This window comes from Tupaia chinensis, unplaced genomic scaffold, assembly GCF_000334495.1.
Source record: "Tupaia chinensis unplaced genomic scaffold, TupChi_1.0 Scaffold000276_2, whole genome shotgun sequence".
In the NCBI taxonomy this organism is placed as follows: Eukaryota; Metazoa; Chordata; class Mammalia; order Scandentia; family Tupaiidae; genus Tupaia; species Tupaia belangeri.
The window spans coordinates 1,119,259-1,141,684 of NW_006159759.1; the positions used below are offsets into that span (position 1 = coordinate 1,119,259).

Sequence of the window (22,426 nt, forward strand, 5' to 3'; positions counted from 1 at the left end):
GCAAAAAAAAAAAAAAAGAAAAAGAAAAAAATCTTCATTAAGCAAATATTTGAGTGTTTAATATCTATCAGTCGCTACTATGCTCATACCACAAAAAACCGGTGCGGTCCTTGCCCTGCAATTCTCAGGCTAGGAAGGCAGATGGAGAAAATAATATACCTGAACCAGAAGCAAGGTCCAAGTGTTTTGCTTTGCCTATTAATTTTAGGATAATGAAGACTTACATATATCTGTAGAATGAAGGGAGAGAACTATGGTAAGGGTCAATTTGAAAGCTTGTCTCAGACATGGATGCATTTACCTTCAGAGAATAATCTCAATAACAATAGTTCTACTCGATCAAAAGTTTTAGTTTTAACAATGTGGTTGTAAACATACAAATCAATCAGAATCCAAGAACTTTGGAATTTATGTGGTTAATACAATCATTCCTGACAGCTAAAGTCAGTTAAAAGCATATCGAAGTCTGAATGATCTGTTCTGGATGTCCACACCAATCAAATGTCTGCTTAGCATTTTGTACTAACAGTTCCAATATAATATTCTTCTGACTTCATCAGTCATTTCTACTTTCTTACTATTTTTGTGCGAACTGTTTTCACAACTATTCGGGCACAGCTTATCAAAGGCATTTTTTCCAAAGGCAAATAAAGAATCTGACTCATAAAAACTAGATGAATTTATAAGCTATGCTTTAGTTATATTATCTATTTACTTATTATCTATTGATTGCCTATATTGTGAAAGCATGAATTTACAAAGCAGGCATAAAGCAACAAAAAAGAATTCATGTAATTTGAAATGCAGGAATCTCTAAAGGCTACCTTGTTTTTCATATAAGGGTGTTGCTTTAAATGAGGGCATGGAAACTAGTATTGGCTTCTATTTTTGTTGTACACCTTCCAGAAGGTTTTAACTGAATACTCTGCACTGTAGTTATTTTCACAGAGAGCTGACTGATATTTGAAGAGGTGTTTTCATTTATCCAAGAAAAATATGATGTATCTGTTGCAAGCCTCACTCTTGTTTTTAAGTGTATGTGTTTTTATTTGTGAAGAAGCGGAACAAGGTAACTGTGTACAACATCTACGGTAAGACCTTTAGCAATATTATTTTAGCTAGGAAAGCATGATTAACTTTGAAGACATATATGAGAAGTTTGAAAAGATTAATTATACTACCAAATCAGATTTATGGAACAATTCAAATGTTGTGTTAGAAATGCTGAGAAGCTGCTTAAATGTTTCTATTTCCTAAAAGTGGGAAACTAAACTGAGGGTTGAGCCAACAAATATCTTGTGAAAAAATTTTTAAAAAATTTTCGGCTTAGATTAAAAACTAACCAGCCACTTTCCAATTAACTTCCATAATGAAATATCTGATGGGTAATAAATAATTAAATAATTAGCTTTGCTTATTGTTTATATTCAAATTTTTAAATAAAAATTTTTTTGCTTATAGAAGTTTGAACTAATCATTCATTATTTTTTCAATGATCATTCTCATTGTATGTCATTACTTTTTAATAAAAAAACCCCTATTCTATAATATTTGATATTTCAAATATAGCACTATGAACAGGTTACCTAGGAAATTAGAAACACTTATCCAAAAATAATGTCAGAGTGATAATTTAATATGGTATATGCAATACTAAGAGTAGCTGGTGATTTGAATTTCTACATATTTAAATGCTGATTTTTATTTTTTAAAATGTCATAAAATGTATTTACCATTGCAGTAAAACCAAGTTTCCGAATTCAATGGTTGAAGCAAAAATATATTTAAGGAAATCTATAGAAATATTTATGATTTAATTCTCTAAATGTTAAAAAAATTAAAATTTATTTTATTATTATAATTTTAATATCACTTTTAATCACATGTATTTTTAATAAATATTTAATTAAATTAATTTATTTATTTGACCAGAAATGGACAGAGAGAGAGAGCAAGAGAGCGACAAAGTGTGAAAGCAAACTGCCAGGTCTGGGACTTGAATCTTGGTTGGCCATGTGGGAGTCCAGCTCCCTTAACCACCATGCCACCTGCTGGCCCCAATCACATATATCTTTACAGTGTACTACATTTCTTTTTTCCAGCACAATTACCATGCATATGAGTCAAGACAAAGACATTACGGGAACCAGCAGTTAGCGTAATGGCTATGTCGCTGGATTCCCACGTAGTTGCCTCCCGGACCGGGTGGCTTAGAACTCACGCCGGGCATGTGTGAGTGCGTGCCCAAGATCCCGAGAGGAGAATGGAGGAGAAAGGATTGCTGCGTGACCATCCTCCCTGGGGGGTGATTTCTCGCTTTCTGTCTCTATGTCTCTCTCTGTCTGTCTGGCAAGCGCGCACTCCCTATAGCAAAAAAAATCTCTCTCAGAAAAAAAAAAAGACAAAGACATTACTATCTAAATGTTAAAAATTTAATACCCTTATTTAAGTCTGAAAAAATATAACTATAATCTAGGTTTTTGAAAACATCTAGTATGTCAGTTAGTATAGATGTAGCAGTAAAGAGCAAAAAGTTTAAAATAGATCTATCTAACAAAATGTAAGCATTTTTTAGGGCAGATATCTTTATAATATGATTAGCTTCATAACTTTGAATATACACATAAAGCAGGACAGAGCTTGTTGTTACAATTTTCTTTTAACAACAGTTATTAAATCTATATGAGGGAGATTCAAAAGGTTCACAGAATATGTGTATTAAGAAAAAACTATGCATGAATTTCAAAAAATTTTTTGCACCAAATAAACTTGTAATTTAATCCCATTTTCTTCTACAATTTTTTTCAAAGTACCCTTGAATAATTGCAGCCAAAGAATGTTAGGGTGAAGAAACTAATAGCGTACCAACAAGTAAAAATGCCTTTGGAATGACAGCTAAACTTCACCTTTTAAATGGTATCTGTTGTTGGAGTTTGCAAAGCAAAATTCCATACCTTTTTCTGGTACCCCTGATGCATTTCAAACCTATGCATACTACATACTTTACATACTACATATTTTACTACATACTTCAAAGGTGTAGATACTTTAGATTATACACAAGCAATAGGCCTCCTACATATTTTTCTATGATTTTGAGTAATCGGTGGTGGAAAGTTCATTTGGCTAGAACTGTAGATATCGGTGGGAAACTTCTTAGCTCTCTTTCAAGGAAGTTCAAATGGCAGGATTTTTGGAAGCGGAAGGGCTCAGCCCTATATTACGCACAGAAATTTACCAAAGTTAAAGGGTAAGGCCATAGTAATGGCATAGACCCTACATACATTCTTTTGAAATTTGAGAACAAAATGTCAGAATAAAAGTATTGAATTAAGATCTGATTATTATTTCTATCAAAATCATAGTAATGGCATAGACCCTACATACATTCTTTTGAAATTTGAGAACAAAATGTCAGAATAAAAGTATTAAGATCTGATTATTATTTATATCAAAATTTTGAATAAAATTTAGTTTACTTATAGAAGTTTGAACTAATCATTTATTATGGTTTTCAGTGATCATCCTCATTCGTATGTCTTTTGTTCAATAATTATCCTCATTGAATGGAACCTTCCCTTGTAGACTTCTTATTTATTATGATTAGGTCATATGACATATTTTATTTCTATTTTTTAATGTAAAGGATTCATCAGTTAACACTGCAGAAGATATATCTAATGCAAAAGATGAAAGTAAAAATAACGATACTATTTATAAGGAAGACTGTGAAGAATCATTTGACATTAAAACTAAAATTACACGAGAAGAAAAACATTTCATGTGTAGTAAGTATTTAAAATAACCACAATGATAAAGGTGTATAATTTATTATTTCTAGGTAAGACATGGAAAAAGATACCTTAGCTTTGATTTAGGTTATTTTATATACATCTTGATCGTCCTAGGTGAAAGGTTTTTGTGTTTGGCACATAGCAGGTACTTAGTCAATATTTGGTAAATGAATGGACTTTTCTTCCATATACCCCTGTGGCATCATCTGATCACAGAGGGAAGTGGTACACCAGAGGGCACCGAGAGTAGATTACATCAGTTCACCTGAGGCTTACTTTCATCTGACCGCTAGGAAGTTTCACCTTAGTGGTTTTTTTGGGAAGGAGGGTCTAAAACTGATTTTTAGTATTAAATACTGCAATAACATAGTAGGTACAATACAAATTTTATAGCTGATTAATGTAGCAAAACATAAGAAATAAAAAATTCTAGTTTCAATTCCTCCCCCCCTCCTCCTTTCCTTTCTCTCTCTTTTCTCTATGAGCAAGAGACAGACAGAGAGAAAGAGAGAGAGAGAGGCATCCTCAACAGCACCTCATGCCACGGCTCAGCCCCTTCTTCAGCCAGCCCTGGATCACTGGCACATACTTGCCCAGCATGTCCAGGGAGGTCTCCAGACACTGACCTTGAGTTTCTCACAGGGGTGAGCCTCATGGAACACTGCATTGTTCCTGTACCACCATCCAGTGTCCAGTTTAATTTCAATGAAAGAAAACTTAAACAAAAAAACTAGAAATAGTGCAGTAATTTTTGTAGTCTATTGTATGTATGTAGGAAGCAGGATGATGAAGAGGGCTCAGAAGGGGCAGAGTTGATAATCTGATCCAATTCTTATAGGACTCTAATTCTCAGGGGTGATAAAACATTCATTTTCATGTAGCAAATTCTATGAAAAATACATGTTTCTCAAACTAATGAGTATAGCTTTAGGCCCCTTAAGAGAGATGTCTAGGGACCAGCAGTTAGTGTAATGGCTATGTCAATGGACGCCCATGATGTCGACTGTGGTTTGAGTCCCAGACCCGGTGGCTTAAACTCACGCTGGGCGTGTGTGCGTGCATGCCCAAGATGCCAGGAGGAGAATGGAGGAGAAGAGATTGCGGCATGGCCATCCCCCCTCGGGGGTGATTTCTCACTTTCTGTCTCTCTGTCTCTCTCTGTGTTTCTGGTGAGCGCATGTGCCCTATAGCAAAAACCTCTCAAAAAAAAGGAAGAGCAAAAAAAGAGAGATGTCTAAATCCAGAAAAAAAGAAAAAATAGGAAGAAACTGCAAATAGGGGCCTGCAGGTGGTGTGGTGGTTAAACATGCTGGACTCCCACATGGGCAACTGTGGTTTGAGTCCTGGACCTGGCAGCTTGCTTTCTCTTTTTCTCTTTCTCTCTCTCTCTGGTCAAATTAAACAAATAATAACAACGAATGGAATTAAATAAATTAATTCTTTTTAAAAAAAGAAACTGAAAATAAAAGAGAGATGAACCTGGGTGAGGTAGAATCAAAGGTATTAAGGATTATTAATATGATTCTATTTCTAGAGTGATAGAAATCTAAAAATAAAAGAACTTTTAAAAGATTAATGTATCCAATAATGTGCAGGTCCTTTTGTTAAAGAGGACATCATTGGTATCATAGATGAAACTTGTAAAGGGTCTGAGAATTAGGTAGTCAGTGTTTCTACCCTGATTTCGATGGCAGTGTTATTGAAACTGTCTATGGTGTAAAAAATACACACTGAAATAGCAGGGATGATGGGGCTTCATGGCAACAGGGTCTCAAATGTCTTAGAAAAAAATTTCTTTGTACTCTTCTTACAACTTTTCTTTAAGAAATACTGTTTTAAAATAAAAATGCTTTTTATTATATATTTATTTATTTGTCAGCAAGCACATGCACTCACCAGAGAGAGAGAGAGAGTGCAGGAGAAAGTACATCCCAATAGGGGTATTGTCAAGCTGCATTCCCTCTCCATTTCTCTATCTTGTTGGAATTTTAGGCCTGCATGCACGAGTGCCCAGCATGTTCTTAAGTTGCCAGGCCAGATCTCGAACCATGGTTGGCCATGTGGGATTCAGCACCCTTATCCACCAGGCTACAGAGGTAGCCCAAATATTTTCAAAAAGAAAAATGAATAGGGGACCAGCAGTTGGTATAATGGCTATATTTCTGGACTCCCATGTAGTCGACTGTGGTTCAAGTCCCGGACCTGGTGGCTTAAACTCACGCTGGGTCCAGAGAGGAGAATGGAGGAGAAGGGATTGTGGTGTGGCCATCCCCCCTAGGGGGTGATTTCTCGCTTTCTGTCTTTCTGGCGAACATACGCGCCCTATAGCAAAAAATACCTCTCAAAAAAAAAAAAAAAAAAGAGAAAAAGTAAAGAAAAAAACCAGAAAAAAAAAAAAAATAGAAGAGTAAAAGTTAAGACAGAAATCAAGTAGTTAAAACTTTTGGCTAAGATATATTTTGTGTCTAATTATGTGTGTATTAGCAATTTAATTATATAAAATATGGTACTAATTGAGGGAAAGTGAGAAATTACCCCCCAGAGGGGATGGCCATATGGCAATCCCTTCTTCTCCATTCTTCCCTTGGGATTTGGGGCACACATGTACATGTGACCAGCGTCATTTTCAATCCACTGGTCTGAGATTCTAACTGCAGAGTCAGTCATGTGAGATCCAGCCTCCTTGACCTTGGTGTCACCTGCTGGCTCCCAAATTTGTTTAATTATTTATTTATTCATTTTTTTTTAGGGAGGGATTTGTCCTATAGGTCATGTGTAGTCACTGGAGAGACGGAGACAGAGAGAAAACCAGAAATCATCCCTCCAGGGGGAATGGTCACACTGCTATCCCTTCTTCATTCTCCTCTCAGGTGCCTGGTGTGAGTCTCAAGCTTCTGGGTCTGGGATTCAAACCATGATTGGCCATGTGAGAATCCAATGACATAACCATTATGTCATCTACTGGTCCAGCAAAGTTTATTTTTAAAACTCGTCTGGTATGAAATTGCTACCCTTTGCCTTATACAGAAGAATTGGTGAGTTCTTGCCTTTATATGTCTCATCTTACAAAGTAAGAATTGATAGTCAGATGTTGCATAATTAGATTTTGGTTATGCTATATTATTAACAAGCATAGTTTTGTTTTAATTAATCTGTATTACCAGGAAGTATAGTTTCATTAAGATGTGTTGAAACAGGGGTTGGCAGGTGACATATTGGTTAAAGGTGGAGTCCCACAAGGCTGATAGCAGTTCAAGTCCCAGACCTGGAGGCTTGCTTTCTTATTTTCCCTCTTTCTCTAGTCAAATTAAAAAATAATAACAAACGGAATTAAATAAATGAATAATTCTTAAGAAAAAGAAATATATTGAAACAATTGTATTCTTGATTAATTCTGAGTTAAACAAAATTTGTAAGTAAACTATACAGTTCTGAGTATAGTTTACTTATAAACTATAAGTAAACTATAGTTTATATATTTACCCCAAATCATGTGAAATTTATTATTTTTCACTGTAATTGTCTTCCAAAACAACATACTATTTAACAGCCACTTTTTATTATGGTTAAGGAAATCTGCAAAATTCTATTGTTTCCTACACACGAAGTACCAAAAAACTCCTAAGAAATATGATGGATGAGCAACAAACTTCCTTGGATTATTTATCTAATCAGGTATGGATTTTTCAATATTGTGTTGTTACTATGTATGCACATTGATATACAGTTAGCATGGGGGGTATAAAAATTTCATTATTTAATGCATTCACGTTCAAACATCTACTTAGTGCCTATATTAGAGGCACCACAGTAAGTCTGTGGCAAACAGAAAGCAATAGAAACAAAGGACCTTCATTCAGAGGTATGACTTAGTGGAGCAGAAAAGTATACTGAAAAATTGTGAACGCAGTTACAATGACACAAAAGAACCCTCAGATACAAGAAAGCTTCCAAGAGGAGAGAGCCTGTGAGCTGAGTCACGAAGATGAATAAATGCTCTAAAAGTCATAAAGATTGGTTAAGGAGGGGAGGGCACTCCATTTTGGAGGAGCTTCTTCGAGTTTGTGCAGAGGTCTGGTAGCAGGTGAAGGTGAGAGAGTATCAGGAAAACTGACCACAGGAACGGCCAGGAACTAAGTTATGCTACACAAAGGAGCCACTGATGTGTTTGAGCAAAGGAATGACATGATCTGATTGACAGCTGGTGTGGAGGATGACTTGAGGAAGAGCAAAGAGAGGTGAAAAGAAACTATAGCAACAGTTTCGGCAAGGTATGAAGAACAGCTCTGCAACGGCAGTCAAATGCAGAAACAGGAGCAGATAAGAGCAATGTTAGGGAGGCAGACACTATTCAATATAATGACTGCTATTTAACTATGTCTTCATGACTTTAACAAAACAGTAAAGATTCAATCTAGAAAAATGGGCATTATTATACATTTCAGAACTGGGTTTGTAAGAAGCTTAGAGAGAGCAGTTATATGGTTTAGCTAAAGGAAGTTTGTTCAAATATTAATTTGCTCCAATATATCTGTGTGTATATGTATGCTTTTAGGTTAATGAGCTCATGAATCGAGTTCTCCTTTTGACTACAGAAGTTTTTAGAAAACAGCTGGATCCTTTTCCTCACAGACCAGTTCAGTCACATGGTAAGACCTTTGATATTTCAGTCTTTTCATATTTGTCTTTCATTGCTTACAATTTTCCTGGACAGATTGGCGTATTTTGAAGTTTTGTTTTAAAAAATGCAGCTTGCCATTCTCTAAAGGACTTGAGGACTAATACCTACCACTAAGCAAATAACTCCAAAGACAATGTGTACCTTTCTAAGTTGGGAAACTTTTCCAACCAGTTCAAAACCATGACTAAAAAAAATATCCTGAATCTGTTGAAAATAGCATAGTTTTATGTAACTTTATTTTGGTCTCCCCTTTTACATTTTAATAATAATCAATGTTCAGATAAAAGAAAAGAAAATTTTAGCATTCCTCCCACTTATAAAAATGCTTTTAACATGCTTGAAATGTTTCAGATTGGGATATAAAATTTGAAAAGATGAAATCTAATACAAAAATACATGGAAAGTTAGCACTTTTTCTACTAAACACAGCATATTGATTTCTAGAGGCTTGGACTTTGTTTTGTTTTTGCCATAGGGTGCATGTGCTTGCTGAAGAGAGATGGAGAGAGGGAAACTGAGCAATCACCCTCGGGGGGATAGCCATGCTGCGGTCTCTTCTCCCTCATTCTCCTCTTGGGATTTTGGGCACACATGCATGCCTGCCCAGAGGGATTTTCAAGCTGCTGTGTCTGGGATACAAACCGTGGTGGCCATGTGGGAATCCAGCACATTAACTATCATGTCACCCGCTGGCCTCAGAGGCTTGGACTTCTAAGAAAAATGCTCTTTAAACCTTAATAAAAAAGAATTTAGGGACCAGCAGATGGCAGAATGGTTACATTACTGGACTCCCACGTAGTTGATTGTGGCTTGAGCCTGGGACCTGCCATTTAAAACTCATGCAGGGCACATGTGTGTGCATGCCCAGAATCCCGAGAGGTGATTGGAGGAGATGAGATAGTGGTGTGGTCATCCCTCCTAGGGGTGATTTCTTGCTTTCTGTCTCTGTCTCTCCAGCAAACGCTCTTGCCCTATAGTAAAATTTCTCTCTCTCAAAAAAAAAAAAAAATTCATACAAAAAGGTCCAAGCAAATAAATACTATTGAGGGCCTAGGATGTGATTTTTTTTTTTTTATTAGAAAAGGAAGAGAATAGTGTCTAAGAATCTTCTATGGGCCAGTTAGGAAGGCAGGTACTTTCACATATTATTTTTGTATTATTTTATTATGTCTCTTTTATTTGCTCTGAATTTCCTGAGACACAGGTAGTGTAATATGATAGTTAAGAGCATGGATTCTAATGTCAGAATGCTTGGCTAAAAATCTCTGGGAGTTGTTTCTTGATACCAGCTTCTTCATTAGTAAACTGACAGTACCTGCTTCATATAGTTGTGAGAATTAAATGAATAGCTACACAAAAACCTTTAAAATATTGCCTAGTGGATAGAAAGAGCGATATGAGGGTTTGCTATGATGATCATCATCCGATGAGGAATATGCTGCCCAGAAAAATCTAAATAACCTGTTTACATTTGTTTGGATTCATGCAATAAAATAGATACTGCAACCAATGTCAGTCCTTCACAGTGAACTTCCATCATATCTTTAAGCATAAAGTTATTATAAAAGTGACTCTTAGGGACCAGCAGATGGCGTAATGGCTACATTGCTGGACTCCCAAGTAGTCAACTGTGGTTTGAGTCCCAGACCTGGTAGCTTAAATTCACGCTGGGCGCATGTGGAAGCGTGCCCAGGATCCTGAGAGGAGAATGGAGTAGAAGGGATTGCGGGGTGGCCATCCCTCCTCAGGGGTGATTTCTCACTTTCTGTCTCTCTATCTCTCTTTATCTTTCTGGTGAGGGCACATGCCCTATAGCAAAAACCTCTCAAAAAAAAAAAAAGACTCTTAATGATTTAGAACATAGGTAACAAATCCATGTCTCCTAAGAATGAATGAGAAAGTAAACAATTTTTTACAGGTAACTTTTTGTAGAGGACATTTTCTGTGTGTTGCTGTGTGCTAGACACTATAATTAGGGCTTTACATAATACCCTACTATACAAATTGTCAGAATGACACTATGAAGTAGATAGCATTATTTTTGTTCTGCTATTACATGAAGAAAACAAGGCTTTGAGTAGTTCAAACAACTTTGCCAACGATTCTTTACCAGTAAGGAGTATAACTAGGACTCTAAGCCAGGCATCTAGGTAACTGACACTGTATGGGTAGATTTTATTTTATTACATGTATGAAAGGTGCTACAGAGTAGAATATCTTTATGAGAATGTAATATCCATATCCACATGATTATGTTGACAGTCCCTGGAAGATGAATGCTTTGGAGAGTGAATATGAGGTACTACCATTCTAACTATTGTAAATAGGGCAGGGTCTAGCCTTAAGCACAATTTGTTCTTGGTCAAGAAAGTGAATTCCCTCTCTGCCCTTTTGGCTATTGCTAATAGCATCCCCAACACATCAGAATCTCTGAAATGTGGAACAGAGTAGTCAAAGATGTGTTCTTGGTAGTTACTTTACTTATTCCTTTGGGTTTTCACCTCCTCATTCATATAGATTGATTTTATACATTATGCTTTCTAATATTTTTCAAGGCCATTATTTATAAGAAAGGAATGCATAATTTAAAATTCATGAAATAAACATTTATCCCAAGTGAAACTTTAAAAAAAATATTATTATTACTTAATTTGCTACAGGGCATGCATGGCCACCTGAGAGAGATAGAGAGACAGAGAGAGGCAAAATGAGAAAGCAAGCCACCAGGTCTGGGACTCAAACTCTGGTTGGCCATGTGGGAGTCCATGCCACCATGCTACCATGCCCCCTTCTGGCCCCCTAAATAAAAATTTTAATAGTATAGAACAGTAATCACTAAAAGTATTACTAATAGTAATATTAGTGAAGATTTATTGCAGCATAAATTCTTTAATTCCAGTTCTTGCACATAATTCTCCTTATTTCTAAAATTGTAATTATTTTTCATTTCTTTGTTTCTTTTGGAGAGAGATTTTGCTATAGGTTTCATGAGCTCACTGGAGAGACCGAGGCAGAAAATGAGAAATTGCCCTCGGGGGGGATGGCTACACCACAATTCCCTCCATGCTCCTCTTGAGATTTTGGGCACACATGCACATGCACCCAGCATGATGTTTAAGCCATTGGGTCCAGGACTAAAACCCTGGTTGACTATGTGGGAGTCCAATAATGTAACCATTATGCCACCTGATAATTTTTCATTTCTAAGATGTTAAAATCATATCATTAATGGAAGTTATGATCATAATTTCAGGTAGCACCAATTCTCTATGGTAAAATGAGTGTCATGAATGTATACTTGAAAATACCCTAAATAATTGAATAAATTTTACTTTTCTAGGTTTAGATTGTACTGATATTAAAGATACTATCGGCTCTGTCACCAAAACACCAAGTGGTTTATATATAATCCATCCAGAAGGGGCTAGTTACCCATTTGAGGTAAAGTTTTTCCTGATTATTTAAGATAAACATCCAACCAATTTAATTACCATTAGAATCTTAAAGTATTAATATTTTATTTTTATTTTAAAAAGTTTAAAATACATTAATAAAAGTCTGTTTCAAAATTTTGGGTTTTAGAATTCTGTCTAAACCATGAAGCAGTAAAAGAACTAGGTCTGTGTTTTATTTTTCTATTCGTGTTTCCATGGTTATATTCTTTAAATCCATTTGCTATAAGATTTTATATTATCCTTCATGAGGCAAAATTGTGTCATATAAATCCTTGCTTTAACTAGTCTATGGATATTAGAAAACAATGGCGTGCTTTACCTTGGAATTTGCTAAGAATACTTTTGATTTCCCTTCCTATATATGTGATTACGTTTTCTTTTGATGATAAATTATTTTATGTGATTATATAAAAAAATAGTTAAAAAACCCCCTTTCACTGGGATGCAAGGCAGATTGAGAAGCTGATTCATTCTTAAATAAAATAAATTACTCTTGTGTTGATCTTTAAAGTTCTATGCCAGGATATGTAGCAGAAATTTCTACTAGAAATTACACATGTGGATGGTGTGTGTGTCGGGAGGATGTATTATTTCTGGATACTCTTTCTTGTGTGTAAGTAAGTTTATGATACAACTTATATTATACCTGATTGGTAGTCTTCATTACATAATAAAATAACTTTTTTTTTCCTAATAGATACTACCAGTATCTCTTTTTAGACTTAGTACCATTATTATTATCATTAAAAAAATTATTGACAAGATGTCAAAAAATTGAGAATTAGGTGAGAAATAATTTTTAAATTATCTCAATTACTTCACCTACAGTTTAAAAACTGGTTCTGAACAGATGTGGACAAGAAGGCTTCTAATTCTGAGAAGAGTAGGATGCATAATTACCTCTTTGTGGGAAAGTCTTGGTTCTTAGCTTCCTCCACACTGCCTTTTTCTGTCTTTATGTGGGAAGTCTTTGATAGAAACAATTGTTATGATTTCTTCCCCTTGTCACGTTTATGGGTCCCCTACAGGTGTCCTCTGAGGGGCATTTTACACAGCTTCAACCGATGCACCTATGAGCACTTGCTGAGTGAGCACAGATCATGCCTTTCTGTGTGAAAATGCCAGGCTGTACACAAACCTAGGCATGGGGGAAGAAAGAGCAGTAAAAGGCAGGAATATGAATATATTTAAAAACTAAAACCAAACCAAACCAAACCAAACCAAAACAAAAAACCCAAATGCAGCCTTTTAATTAAAAGAAAAGGTTTATTTGTAAAGAAGTGTATCACTCTGCCACATCAGGTCAGTACTCTTATAACTAGGATAGAAAATATTTATAGAATTGAAAAATAAGAAAATAACCTTTCAATGCTACAAACACTTAAGTATTTTTTAAAATAATTGATACAAAGACTGTAATTTAGTTAACTGTGAGTTTGTTTTTATAATGAATGGTATTCTTTGTAGATACTAAAAATTTCTGAGCACATTAATGGCATACAATTGCACTGAAAACTTTCAGTGGGAGTAGCTTTTCTTTCTCTAGGCTTAAGGAGGAAGTGTGAGTTTATAATATCAAATAATGAAAGTAATAATGTGTTATTTGGGTCTCCTCTTGGGTCTGTTTTAGGTCATGTGTGACATGGATTACAGAGGAGGTGGGTGGACTGTGATACAGAGAAGGACTGATGGAATAATTGATTTCCAAAAATTGTGGTGTGATTATCTGGATGGATTCGGGGACCTTTTAGGTAAAATTCGACGTATTTCTGTTCTTTTTTCCTGTTTATGAGAGAGAGAGAGAGGAGAAAAGGTGAAAACAGAGAGAGGTATTTTTTAAAAGGAGCTCCCTGTGTTGTGATCCTCCTGCCCCAGCCTCCCAATCAGCTAGGATTTGCAGGTGCATGCAGCCACACCCAGCATGCACAGGTTGCCCTGGGAACCAAACTGGGGCCTCCAGTTCCATTTCCAGCCTTCCAAGTGGTTGTGCTATTTGTGCATCTCTGAGGCTGGGTCTCTTTTTATTCTTCTTTTTGGTATTATGCCTATATAGTGTCTCTCTATTGTTCAGATCTTAAAAATCCTGGTGAATATAGAAGTATTAATATGACTTCAGTCACCCTCTTTTTCTTTTTTGGAGAGGTTTTCACTATAGGGCGCGTGTGCTTGCCAGACAGACAGAGAGAGACATAGAGACAGAAAGCGAGAGAAATCACCACCCAGGGGGGATGGTCACGCCGCAATCCCTTCTCCTCCATTCTCTTCTCAGGATCTTGGGCACGCACGCACACGCGCCCGCCATGAGTTTTAAGCCACCGGGTCTGGGACGCGAACTGCGACCCTCTTTTATATATCATATTATTTGAAATAAATAGGTCCTTAGTTGACATTTGGAAACCTTTAAGATAAATGTTGAGGGGCCAGCACATGGCGTGGTGATTAGGGCACTGCACACCTGCCATGGTCAAGTGGGGTTTGAATTCTAGACCTGATGACTTGGAACTCATGCTGGGGATGTGTGCATGAGTGCCCAAAATCTTGAGAGGGGAATGAAGGAGAAGGGATTGTGACATGGCTATCCCTCCTCTGGGTGATTTCTCACTTTACTTTAACTCTGTCTGTCTATCTGTCTCTCTCTGGTGGGTGCACATCCCTATACCAAAAACCTAAAAAAAGAGAAATGTTGAGTGAAATTCTAAGTTGGATATTTATTAAGTATTTAGTATACACTCAGCAGGGTTCTAGCAGGTTCTCACTAACTTTCTGTAGAATAAAAAACTGAATGGACAGCCTTGTCATAGACTTTAAAATTCTTCTGGTGGGTATATGTCTACATAGGCAAATGAAATGGAGAATCAAGGTGTATGACTATGCAAATTCAAATTATTTGAACTGAGTATAGGGTTCTATAAAAATAATAAAGATCACTACTCAAAATAACAATTACTGTGCTTGAAAATTGAAAATTATAAGCCCAAGGTAACATGAAGTCTTGTCATACTGTTGTTACATGGAGAATCACTTTTTTTTCTTTATTCATTAAGAGTTTGTGCATGTGCACATGAGAGAGGGAGGAAGAGACAGGGAGTGGGAGAAGGAGAGGGAGAGAGAGAGAAAGAGAGAGTGCAAGAGCATACCAGGCAAGTACTGTCCATAGGATCTGGTCATATGATCTCCTTCTTCCGGTTCTTTGGCCTTTCAGATCTTGGGCACCTGTACATATGCTAGCTAAACTGTGGTCACCATGTGGAACCCAGCTCCTCTGGTGCAATACATTACTGTGGTGTCACAGAACCAGCTCTCACTTTTGCTGGTAAACAGCAACATCAGTATTTTGTAACGTGAAGAGTTTTATATTAGTTAGAACTTCTACAGGTGATTTTGGTAATTTTTATACTATTTTAATACTTGCTGTTATAATTAAATCTCTAACCTCCCTTTTTTTAGAATTTTTTAAATTTTTATAAATTATTATTCATATTTAATCTGACCAGAGACAGACATGGGCACAGAGAGAGGGAAAGTGAGAAAGCAAGCCGGCAGGTTCAGGGCTTGAACTGAAGTTAGCCATGTGGGAGTCCAGTGCCTTAACTACCAAGTCACCTGCAGGGCCCTTAACCTCTCGTTATAATGTCATCCAAGTGAATGATGCTGTTAGTCCTAAAGTTAAAAACACTACTACATGGGGCCAGCAGGTGGCGTAGTGGCTAAGGTGCTGGATTCTCAGAAGGCCAATTGCAGTTCTTATTCTAGACCTGGAGGCTTGAAAATCATGCCAGGTGTGTGTGCATGCATGCCCAGAATCCCAGGAGGATAAAGGATTGCAATGTGGCCATTCCCTGTTGGGGATGATTTCTCACTTTTACCCTCTTTCTCTCTCCAGGGAACACATGCGCCTTGTGGTAGAAACCAAACCAGATCAAATGAAACTAAACCCAAAACCCTACTGTATGCTGATGATTCTAGAAGGCATTTGACTTATAGTTTGGCAATGATCATGCTACAGAATAATATTCTTTATTTTCTCAGCATTACCTCTAATTTTCCATTCAATGCTTCATTCTAAATTAAGTAGTCACAGATCGATGTACAGGCTTTGAATTGTCATCTTCCTCACTTTATGCTAATTGCTATAGGGAGCTGATCCGTGTTTTGATTAACAAGATCTTTAGGTAGGTATCTTTCATTCGTCATGCAAACTAGGACTGCTTTGTATTGGTTAAGGAAAGGAGAAAGATGGCAGGCACAGTTGAATGGAAGCATTGTAGACAGTGTGAGACTAAACAGACACCCTAGGAAACCATCTTGCTGTGCCCACTTGCTTCAGGACACTTTTCAGTTCTAAGGGGATGTGTAGCTGAAAATGTCCCTGTAAGCGCTGGAGAAGGACTTAATATCTTGGCTATAGTCTGAAGAGTTTGATTGCTCACATTATCCTCTTTGAAGTTCATTTTTACTAGACCCTTACTTCCTTTCAGTAATTTCCTGTTTCAAGAAGATAGATTTATCTTAGCCCAGGGGGTGTACATGTTTACGCTATGCCATGGACAGGGTCGGGTGGAGGGGGTGGAAATAGAAATACGCATGCAAGAAGAAGGCAGTCTGAATGGAAATTTTGACCCTACACTTGGGATCCTCCAGTGCTGCTCCACTGCTTCTAGTCACAGGTAACTGAGCAGCTGTGTTATAACTAAGAATTACTTGTTTAGAAAGTTTTCTGCAAGAGAGAAAAAATAATTTTATCTGAGCATTTTTAGAAGACCTTCCTTAGGAGCTACATTTGGAGGTTAAATCTCCTACATTCACTGGTATACATAATTTTGTTACCTGACATAATATTTCAACTGGTTTTCTGTTGCCATGCCTTAAGATAAATCTTGACTTTACATGAACTTTTGAATTTAGTCTGAAAAGATACAAATGAAACAGAGTGTGGTTTTCTCCTGTCTAGTGAAATAGAAGTGAGAAGATGTTTTTGTTATGTGAAATGAATGCCTATAATTTGAGGTAGGCTGCTTAGTCCCTCTAATTAGTTGTATGAGCTGTCACAGAGTTATTGAAACAGTAAATAACACCAAACATTGAATAATAAAGTATTATTCTAACTTGGATTAAAATATATTAAAACAAAAATAAATTTTTTTAAACAGGAGAATTTTGGCTGGGACTAAGAAAGATATTTTATATAGTAAATCAGAAAAATACAAGCTTTATGTTGTATGTGACTTTGAAATCTGAAGATGACACATTTGCTTATGCATCATACGATAATTTTTGGCTAGAGGATGAAACAAGATTTTTTAAAATGCACTTAGGACGGTATTCAGGTAATGCTGGTAAGTTTTTAATTCTTAAAATTATCCAGAAGATTTACATATAACTGACTAAATATTAGGTGAATATAAAAATAATGTATCTCTTTTGATACATGGCACTTGATTGACTGATTACAGAATAGATTAGGAATGAGAAACCCAGCCAATTTTTTTAAATTCGGAAACTCCATTTTTTATTGCTGTACCATCTTGTGATTTTGAATTGCTTTTACCTTCTCAAACAATTTGCTGTCTATAATCTCAGTCGATTCTTTGGATATAGAGACTGTGGAGTAGGCTAGAAAAATGTCATTCCCATTTTTATTTCAGAAAAGCTGACCTTTAGGAATCCTAAAATGTTAAAGATAATCATTCTTCTCACTTTACAGGTGAAGAAGCCTAAAAGATAAAATGACTTATACAGGATTTCCAGATTATCACCCTTGAGCTAGGGCAAGAATCCATGTTGACAGAACAGCTTATTTGGTGTGCTTTTCACAGTATCTTAGTACAACTATTCATTTTCAAGTAAATTTAATTTGATAGAATTTCAAAATATTTGATGTTAAATTTATGTTTTGATGCTAAAATTTTAAAAGCATTTGAGGTTAAGAAATAGCAAGCCCACCTTCCCTGTTGCTGTTCATGGTACTTGTTTATTATGTGTATTTAGTGTTAGAAACATAAAAATTAGTGATATATATTCCCAGCACTTTAACTGTCTACGATACACAGGGGAAGATACAGAACACTGAAAACGCAGAAGACTAATGAAGTGGGAGGAGGGAGCAAAGAGAAAGTGAAGATGATTCCAACTGATTACATCCAGAAAATCTTCATGGAAGGGTAGTTTTCAACCAGAGGTTAATATTAGATTCAACTTGGGAAGCTTTTTAAAAATACACACTTTTGCAGAGTCTGATTCAGTAAGTTTGGGCCAGATGGCTCTGTTGGCATACTTAGAGTGGAGAACCACTATGTGGTTTTGGAGGAATGGATAATGAAGAGACCTTTGGAAAATGAATGTTGGCAAACAGCAGCATGAGTCAAGGCACTGGGAGAGGAAAATTACAGGGCCTGGAGAGTTGTCTGGTATGGTTGGAATTCATGACGTCTGAGGGGGGTTAGGCTTAGGATACTGGATAGAAGTCTGAACTTCAACTCTGGATATACAGGGAAAATTTAAAGGACTGCAATACACAGTGTCCACTGTTTTACCTCTAAAATTGTAGAGAACTAATTAAATACAGAACATACTATGCTAGGGAAAATTTATGTGGGAGTTCTCTAAAAGATGACTATGATCCAATTAGAAGATAAAATTTATAATGCCAAAAGTTTATTTTCAATAAAGAACCCAAGGATTTTTCCATAGCATATTCTATATGTTTCCAATGAGGTTAAATAACTTTCATCTGTTGAATACACACTTCATTATAATGACAATAATGGACTTTCATCTGTTGAATACATACTTCATTATAATGAAAATAACGGAAGAAAAAGGTGTGAGGAGAACCTAAGACTTGAAGTATAGGCAAGGCCAGGGAGTTAAGTGTGATCGGTGTGCAGTAGTGGTAGGCCACAACTTTGACTTCGAGGTCAGAATAAAAAATAGAAATATGATTTCAAACATTTGAGGAACACAGTTGTTCCATGAGCAGCACAAACATTTCTGATTATAAAACTTGAGAGGGGCCAGCAGTTGGCATAATGGCTATGTCGCTGGACTCCCACGTAGTCAACCGCGGTTCGTGTCCTGGACGTGGTGGCTTAAACTCACGCCAGGCGTGTGTGCATGCATGCCCAAGATCCCAAGAGGAGAATGGAGGAGAAGGGATTGCGGCATGGCCATCCCCCCTGGGGGGGGATTTCTCGCTTTCTGTCTCTATGTCTCTCTCTGTCTGTCTGGCGAGCGCACGTGCCCTATAGCAAAAACCTCTCAAAAAACAAAAAACAAAAAAACAAACAAAACAAAACAAAACAAAAAAACCTTGAGAGAGGGGCCAGCCAGTAGTCTGGTGGTTAAGGTGCTAAACTCTCCCTGTGGCCCACCGCATTGAGAGAGGGGCCAGCCAGTAGTCTGGTGGTAAAGGTGCTAAACTCCCCCTGTGGCCCACCGCAGTTCGAGTTCTGGGCGTTCGAGTTCTGGGTCTGGTAGCTTGAAAATGACTCTGAGCATATGTTCATGAGTGCCCAAAATCCTGAGAGGAGAATGAAGGAGAAGGGATTGCGGCATGGCTGTCTACCCTGCGAGGTGATTTCTCACTTTCCCTCTATATCACTCACTTTCTCTGATGAGTAGGTTTTGCCCTATGGCAAAAACCTTAAAAGAAAAAAAAACACTCAAGAGAAATTTTTCTGGGTTCTCAGAGAAACAAAATGTCATGTTTTCTAACTTCTCTCTCATAGCCAACAAGACAGATGAAAAATTTTTTTTAATAGAGGTTTTTGTTTTAGGGCACGTGTAGTTGCTGGAGAGAGAGAGACAGAGACAATGAGAGGGAAAGGCCAGGGGATGGCCATACTACAATCCTTTCTCCTCTATTCTCTTCCCAAGATCTTGGGCATGCATGCACATGTGCCTGGTGTGATTTTCAAGCTACCTGGTCTGGGACTTGAAACGTCATCAGCCATGTGGGAGCAACCACTCCACAATCTGCTGGCCCTGACAGGTTAGTTTTAATGGACTATTTTTTAGGAAATAGACCTATGCTTATATTTTAAAAAATGAATTGTTAAATGTAATCCATTGATCTCTTTGTGAGACGAAACGATGTATAGCAATCGAGTGTATAAAAATAATAATAAAATATACAAAATCTACTCCATTCGGAGCTCATATGTTATATGATCTTCTGATCTTTATGCAGCCAAGAGTATCCATGGGAGGATCACATAATTTAGGAATGTTCCATATGTGTGGTTTCTCTCATATGAATTTTTGAAAGATGTTATACTGTATGGTTGTTAAAGATATCCTCTTCCTGGGGCTGGCCCTGTGGTCTAGCGGTTAAAGGAGCCACATGACCAATTGTACATTTCAAATACTGGCCCTAACAACTTGAAAAACATGCTAGGTGTGTGTATGTGTATGTCCCAAATCCCAACAGGATGGAGAAATAGAGAAGTGATTGTGGTGTGACCACACCTCACTGGGGGTGGTTTCTCCCTCTTCCTCTCTGTCTCTCTCTCTGGAGAGTGCATATAGCCTATGGCAAAGAAAAAATAGTACTCTTTCTGCAAATACCTATAATGTGTGTATTTTGTTTCCTATGAAGTACAGAGTCAGAGATTTTAATAATCAGCAAAGCTAGGGTAGAGGATAGGCCACCATTGCTAATCAAGTTCTTCAGGTTCCTTGAAGATTTATCTCAAGAAATGCTAAACAGAAGCATAATGAAATAATTCTGTACCTTAATTCTGCCACAAGTTTTACAGACTTCTCTTTTATTAGTGTTTCACACACGTTAGCCATAGTTTACATATAGGTGAAATGTGGGTATTGTGGATTTACTGAGAACCTTTTAATTTCATGTAGCTTTATAAAACAAAATAAACCTTCTGTTTCTGCCACTTATTTAACTGAATTGTCTTGGTCTAGATACTTAGTCCTTGAAAGGATATTGTGATTATCAGGGATTTCATAATATAATGTTCACTGTACATGACTGACTGTGGTTTGAGTCTTGGACATGAAACCACTTGTTCGGTGGTTTCAAACTTATGTCGGGCGTGTGTGCATTTGTGCCCAAGATCCTGGAGGAGAAGGGATTATAGCGTGGCCAACCCGCCTCCCACCCAGTGGTGGTAGGGCGGGTGATTTCTCGCTTTCTGTCTTACTTTCCCGCTCTGTCTCTCTGGCAAGCGCATGTGCCCTATAGCAAAAATCACTCTCGAAAAAAAAAAAAAAATCCCACATAAAAACCCCGAAAAAAACCACAAAAACCAAACAAACCAATTGGTCCATTTGTCATATGAAGAAGCTTAAAGAAAGTATACTTCAGGACTGCAGTTAAACTTTTCTTGAAGGCATTGGGTATTTTACAAAAACTCAATAGCCCTTAAATAAAACAACTTCTTGCTATTTAAAACTAAGTTTCTTAGAGGAGAAGTTTCACTTTCATCCATCCCTCTCTCTCTAAAGTGATGTAAATGGTGGTGGCATGAAAACCTACTATGTGTGCATTATTTTCTTTTTCTAAATTTTCAGTCATCATACTGGTCTAAGTGTAACAGGTCTGTACACTCTCGTTTCTTTCCAAAATTTTCTGATTTCTGTCTATACAGCCAAATCTCCATTTTGAATTTAACAGTGATAAATGGTAAAGAAAAATTAAGGACATTTCTATGTGAGATGCTTTTACATAATAGGCTCATAATGGTTAATTAAAAATAATGGACATTGCCATTAAATTCAGTCACTAAAAGAAATCTATTTCACCCAGGTGATGCATTTCGGGGTCTCAGAAAAGAAGATAATCAGAACGCAATGCCTTTCAGCACAGCAGATGTTGATAATGACGGGTGTCGCCCCGTATGTGTGCTCAGTGGTCAGTCCGTGAAAAGCTGCAGTCGCCTCAATAACAACACTGGCTGGTGGTTCAACCAGTGTGGTCTAGCAAATCTAAACGGCATTCATCACTTCCCTGGAAAATTCCTTGCAACCGGAATTCAGTGGGGCACATGGACCAAAAGCAACTCGCCTGTCAAGATTAAATCCGTTTCAATGAAAATTAGAAGAATTTACAATCCATATTTTAAGTAATGTCATTTTAAATTGTAATGCAAGCTCCACAATTATTTTTGATCATAGCAAATATTTTACATCGTTTCTCTTTTTACTTAGTGTTTCAGATAGCCAAAATCGAACTAGAGATAGCATGTAAACACTATTGACTTCATTAGAAAATGTGTAGCATTTATGAAAGAAAACATGGAATCACTGTATGTTTTGACTATTAACTATATTAACAATGTGTAATGAAATTTGTTTTAAGTGGATTCTAACTTGTCTGAAAATTTACTGGGCTTTTAAGGGATTTTTCCTTTTCTTTAAGGAATATAAACCATAATAAGTTGTTAGGAAGACTGAGGAGAGTATTTTATTCTTTTATATATTGATTTTGTATTATTATTATTTTTGGTGGTGAGAGGTTTTTTTGCTAGAGGGTTCGTACG

General features: G+C 36.7%; 1 protein-coding gene across 1 annotated transcript; it reads left to right on the forward strand.

Annotated features, from left to right (window-relative positions):
- Positions 1–956: 956 nt before the first annotated feature.
- On the forward strand, positions 957–22,013 carry ANGPTL5 (angiopoietin like 5). Its single transcript, XM_006150103.1, has 8 exons — positions 957–1,077; positions 3,647–3,788; positions 7,366–7,469; positions 8,350–8,443; positions 11,816–11,916; positions 13,561–13,681; positions 17,081–17,266; positions 21,694–22,013. Exons 1-8 carry the CDS (start codon positions 997–999, stop codon positions 22,011–22,013), a joined length of 1,149 nt encoding a protein of 382 aa, XP_006150165.1. The 5' UTR covers positions 957–996.
- The last annotated feature ends 413 nt before the right edge of the window (positions 22,014–22,426 follow it).